We start from the raw sequence: 4,566 nt of genomic DNA on the forward strand, positions 1-4,566 counted from the left end.
ACCGCCCATGATCCCGGCGAGTATTTTCCAAGAATGCCGATGGAACTCTTCATATAAAAATGGACAATTAAAGGTAAGAGAACTCATGCCAATCTGCTCTTAACACATGTAAATCTCGCTGGTCGATCTTTCGGCCTTAAAAGAACTTAGAGCATTAATTAACTTAGGGAGTGGGAAACCAAACCCACTTTTTCTTCACTCTTTTGACCCTGAAATATATATTATGACGTTAAGGAATTATGGGTGTATGAAATTAACTAAACAATTTATCTAAAAGTGATGGAATAGATTCTTAAAGACTATCGAATATGATTTATTTAAGTATACACTCCTTCCTGTTATATCAACCAAGTTCACATACATTTTGAAACAACATTAAATGAAGACTAATACTTGACTGGAAACGATTGACTTGTGTGGACCACACATGGTGAAGAAAGCACATAGAAATTCACTCAGTCCTCGAAGAACCTTCACCTAAGTTTCCAGCCAAATACATTTAGGGCTCGATATCCGATTTAGTAGCTGATTTTGGAAGGAGATTAACACTACACAAGAACGTTTTCTACACACGTTCTTTTCAAATTACTACGTTTGTTTCAAAGGTTTTCAAGAATTACAAAAGGGTTAACAGATTCTTCCGAGTCCTTTGGCGAGAATTCATGGCAGTGGTAATTTCTAAGAAGGTGAGTCACAATTACTGAAGTAAGTACACGTCAAATTTTGGGTAATTGTGCTAGTCTCTTCGTGGAAAAAGGTCGTCCACGAAGCTACAGTGAACTTTCCCCATGAACTTCACACTGCACTATATATGTGAATAAATGACAACATCACCTATCAAAAACCAATAATACATCCGTTCAACCCAAGTCAATCAGCGTTTTGACTCCCTCAGATTCATCTTCATCCTCAGAACCTGACACAAGTTGCTAATCCAAGCAGACCATTTTTGTCTTATCCTTCTGTTGTTCATCCATGCCGTCGTTGAGGCTCCGTAAACCTAGCGAAGCAGCAGGCGATGCCGTGCTCGACCGCTGCGGTAGCCTGATGAAGATCATCCACAGGCGAAGATGGCGCTTGGCTTTCACGGTCATATACTTCATGAGGGCTCTCAAGTCTCTGTCCAAACGAGTCTCCAGGAAGAAGACGAATCTGTTGCGTTCACCGTCTTACATTGCCATTGACGTCGACGTCGAAAGCAATGTTGAACCACGTGAAGGAGGAGATTGCCCTTCGCTTCGAGATGTAGACCCGAAGATCCTGAGTAACCTGGTAAGAGAGAGAAGGTTAGAATCTCTAGCTCAACTTGGTGGCATAAAACAAATAGCTTCGATTCTCATGACAAATCTCGACAATGGCTTGAGTGGGGATGAACTCGACCTCATGCAGCGAACCAATGTTTTCGGTGTGAATAAGTATAATAAGCCGCCGGCAAAGAACTTTCTCAGTTTTGTGTTTGATGCATTCAAAGACATGACCATAATCATTCTCATAGTATGCGCTGTTCTCTCTTTAGCATTCGGTATCAAACAACACGGCCTTAAAGAAGGTTGGTATGATGGTGGGAGTATAATCATAGCCATCTTTTTAGTCGTTGTTGTCTCTGCTCTCAGCAACTATAAGCAAGGAAGGCAGTTCCAGAAACTTTCAAAAGAAAGCAGCAACATAAGAGTGGAGGTTGTGAGAGATAGCAGGAGGCAACCGATCTCCATATTTGATATCGTCGTAGGCGACGTTGTGTTTCTGAAGACTGGAGACCAGGTTCCGGCTGATGGGTTGTTTGTGGATGGCCATTCCCTGAAGGTTGACGAGTCTAGCATGACTGGCGAAAGCGATCACATGGAAGTCTTCAGTGACAACCCTTTCTTGCTCTCAGGCACCAAAGTGATAGACGGCTACGGCCGAATGATGGTCGTTTCTGTCGGCATGAACACAGCGTGGGGCGAGATGATGAGCTTCGTGAGCCATGACTTAGATGAAGAGACCCCGCTCCAAGCCCGTCTAAACAAGTTGACTTCCTTCATTGGGAAGGTCGGGTCGTTGGTGGCCGTACTGGTACTTCTTGTCTTGCTGATCCGCTACTTCACCGGACACACCCAAGATGAGGCCGGACACAGAGAATTCACCAGCGGGAAGACAAAGTCCGGGGATGTGATGGACGCCGTTGTGCGCATAGTTGCTGCGGCAGTGACCATTGTGGTGGTGGCTATACCTGAGGGCTTACCTTTGGCCGTCACTTTGACGCTGGCCTACTCCATGAAGCGCATGATGGGCGACAACGCCATGGTCCGGAAGCTCTCTGCCTGTGAAACCATGGGTTCTGCCACAACGATCTGCACGGATAAAACCGGGACTCTCACATTAAATGAGATGAGGGTCACAGAGTTTTGGATGGGAAAAGAACGTGTGAGTGTAGATGCATCCAGAGAAATAGCAGGCAGCATCCTTGAAGTCCTACTACAAGGAATCAGTTTGAACACAACAGGTACTGTCCACCTGCAACCTTCTGCATCTGTTCCTGAAATTTTAGGCAGCCCGACTGAGAAGGCGATACTTTTTTGGGGTGTGTCCAAATTGGCCATGAGGATGGATGAACTGAAGCAAGAATGGGAGATAATCCAAGTAGAGGCCTTCAATTCTGAGAAAAAGAGAAGCGGTGTCGCTGTGAGGAGGAGAGGAGAGCAGGTGGTTCACATACACTGGAAGGGAGCTGCTGAGATGATCTTGGCATTGTGTTCAGATTATTATAGCCAAAGCGGGACAGTGAATGTCATGACTGATGAAGCAAGGTCTGAGTTCGGGACAATCATAAAAAAAATGGCAGACAAAAGCCTACGCTGCATCGCATTCGCCTACAAAAAGTTCGATGGGTCACTTGCTCAAGTTCATGGGAGACTTGAGGAAGATGGACTTACATTGTTGGGGATAGTGGGGATAAAGGACCCATGCAGACCAGGCGTCAGAAGGGCAGTGGTGTCTTGTAGAAGCGCTGGGGTGAACGTCAAGATGATTACAGGAGACAACGTGCACACCGCAAGAGCCATAGCCTTGGAATGTGGGATATTTAATCCCGACAAAGATCTCGAACACGAAGCCATAGTAGAGGGCATTCAGTTTCGCAACTACTCGCCCGAACAGAGAATGACAGCAATCGAGAAAATCCGGGTAATGGCTAGATCATCCCCATTTGATAAGCTTTTGATGGTGCAGTGCTTGAAGCAGAAAGGGCATGTGGTGGCAGTCACTGGCGATGGCACGAATGACGCGCCAGCCCTAAAAGAAGCAGATGTCGGCCTCTCCATGGGCATCCAAGGCACTGAGGTTGCAAAGGAGAGCTCAGATATTGTCATCCTGGATGATAATTTCGCCTCTGTGGTCACTGTGCTGAGGTGGGGGCGGTGCGTGTACAACAACATTCAAAAGTTCATCCAGTTTCAGCTCACTGTGAATGTGGCCGCCCTCGTCATCAACTTGGTTGCTGCAGTCTCTTCTGGTGATGTCCCCTTGACGGCGGTCCAGCTTCTTTGGGTGAACTTGATTATGGACACCCTGGGAGCTTTGGCATTGGCGACAGAGCAACCCACAAATGATCTCATGCTAAAGCCGCCTGTTGGACGAACCGAGCCGCTTATAAACAGAGTCATGTGGAGGAATCTTGCATCTCAGGCATTGTACCAAGTTATCGTCCTCCTGACCCTACAATTCAAGGGGAGTTCCATTTTTGGAGTGGACAAGAAAGTGAAGGACACAATTATTTTCAACTGCTTCGTCCTCTGCCAGGTCTTCAACGAATTTAATGCCAGGAAGCTGGAGGACAAAAATGTATTCAAAGGGGTACATAAGAACAAGTTGTTCTTGGGCATCATTAGCATGACGATAATTCTTCAGGCGGTGATGGTCGAGTTTCTGAAGAGGTTTGCCAACACTGAGAGGCTGGACTGGGGACAATGGGGTGCTTGCATCGGACTCGCAGCTTTGTCATGGCCGATTGGTTGGCTTGTTAAGTGCATTCCAGTCTCGGGCAAAGAGTTGTTCTTTTCCCGGAGAGAAGAAGCGTCCTGAACCAAGCATAATGCTAAACTCCTAGAGACTAGTCTATTCTTGTATATAAATTTCAGTAGATAACAATGGTTAGGGCTTAGAATAATGTTTTTTTAATTCTAGATTTTATGCATAGTAAGTACCTGCCTAGATGATGTTGCAAATTACGGTTGGCTACAGAATCAAATCGACAGTTTATTCTCATCCATTTCAACCCTAATACTTTGGTTCTTCTTGCTACACTACTGTTGAGTTTAAATGATATCACAGATGAGGTTATTAATCAGGAGAACATGCTACATGCCTGTTTTAACATTCATCTCTGAACCAGCATTCAAAAAGTTTTCTTACAGGAAAGGTAAAGAAACACTTTGCTAGTTCCCAGCAAGCTTCGTAAAGGGGCAGTAAACCCAAAAACTTATGCCTCAAGTTCATGCAAGGGTTGCCCTTTTCGGTTCTTTTCTCACATCATCTCTCTCCTTCACTATATTAACAAAAAGGGCATGGGCCCAAGCGACGAAAAAA

The 4,566-nt window shown here is 45.3% G+C and overlaps 1 protein-coding gene across 1 annotated transcript; it reads left to right on the forward strand.

The window, feature by feature from the left end:
* The first annotated feature begins 561 nt into the window (after positions 1 to 561).
* Positions 562 to 4,281, forward strand: LOC115743870 (calcium-transporting ATPase 12, plasma membrane-type-like). The gene is made up of 2 exons (XM_030678849.2): positions 562 to 686; positions 943 to 4,281. Exons 1-2 carry the CDS (start codon positions 663 to 665, stop codon positions 4,060 to 4,062), a joined length of 3,144 nt encoding a protein of 1,047 aa, XP_030534709.2. The 5' UTR covers positions 562 to 662; the 3' UTR covers positions 4,063 to 4,281.
* The last annotated feature ends 285 nt before the right edge of the window (positions 4,282 to 4,566 follow it).

The sequence above is a fragment of the Rhodamnia argentea genome, chromosome 1 (assembly GCF_020921035.1).
Source record: "Rhodamnia argentea isolate NSW1041297 chromosome 1, ASM2092103v1, whole genome shotgun sequence".
Classification (NCBI taxonomy): domain Eukaryota; kingdom Viridiplantae; phylum Streptophyta; class Magnoliopsida; order Myrtales; family Myrtaceae; genus Rhodamnia; species Rhodamnia argentea.

What these genes read in the sequence shown, in the direction of transcription:
- LOC115743870 (XM_030678849.2), top strand. Translation starts at nt 663, where the DNA reads ATGGCAGTGGTAATTTCTAAGAAG. An exon ending in CAGTGGTAATTTCTAAGAAG is followed by an intron (nt 687 to 942) that starts GTGAGTCACAAT and finishes TAATCCAAGCAG; the next exon opens with ACCATTTTTGTCTTATCCTT.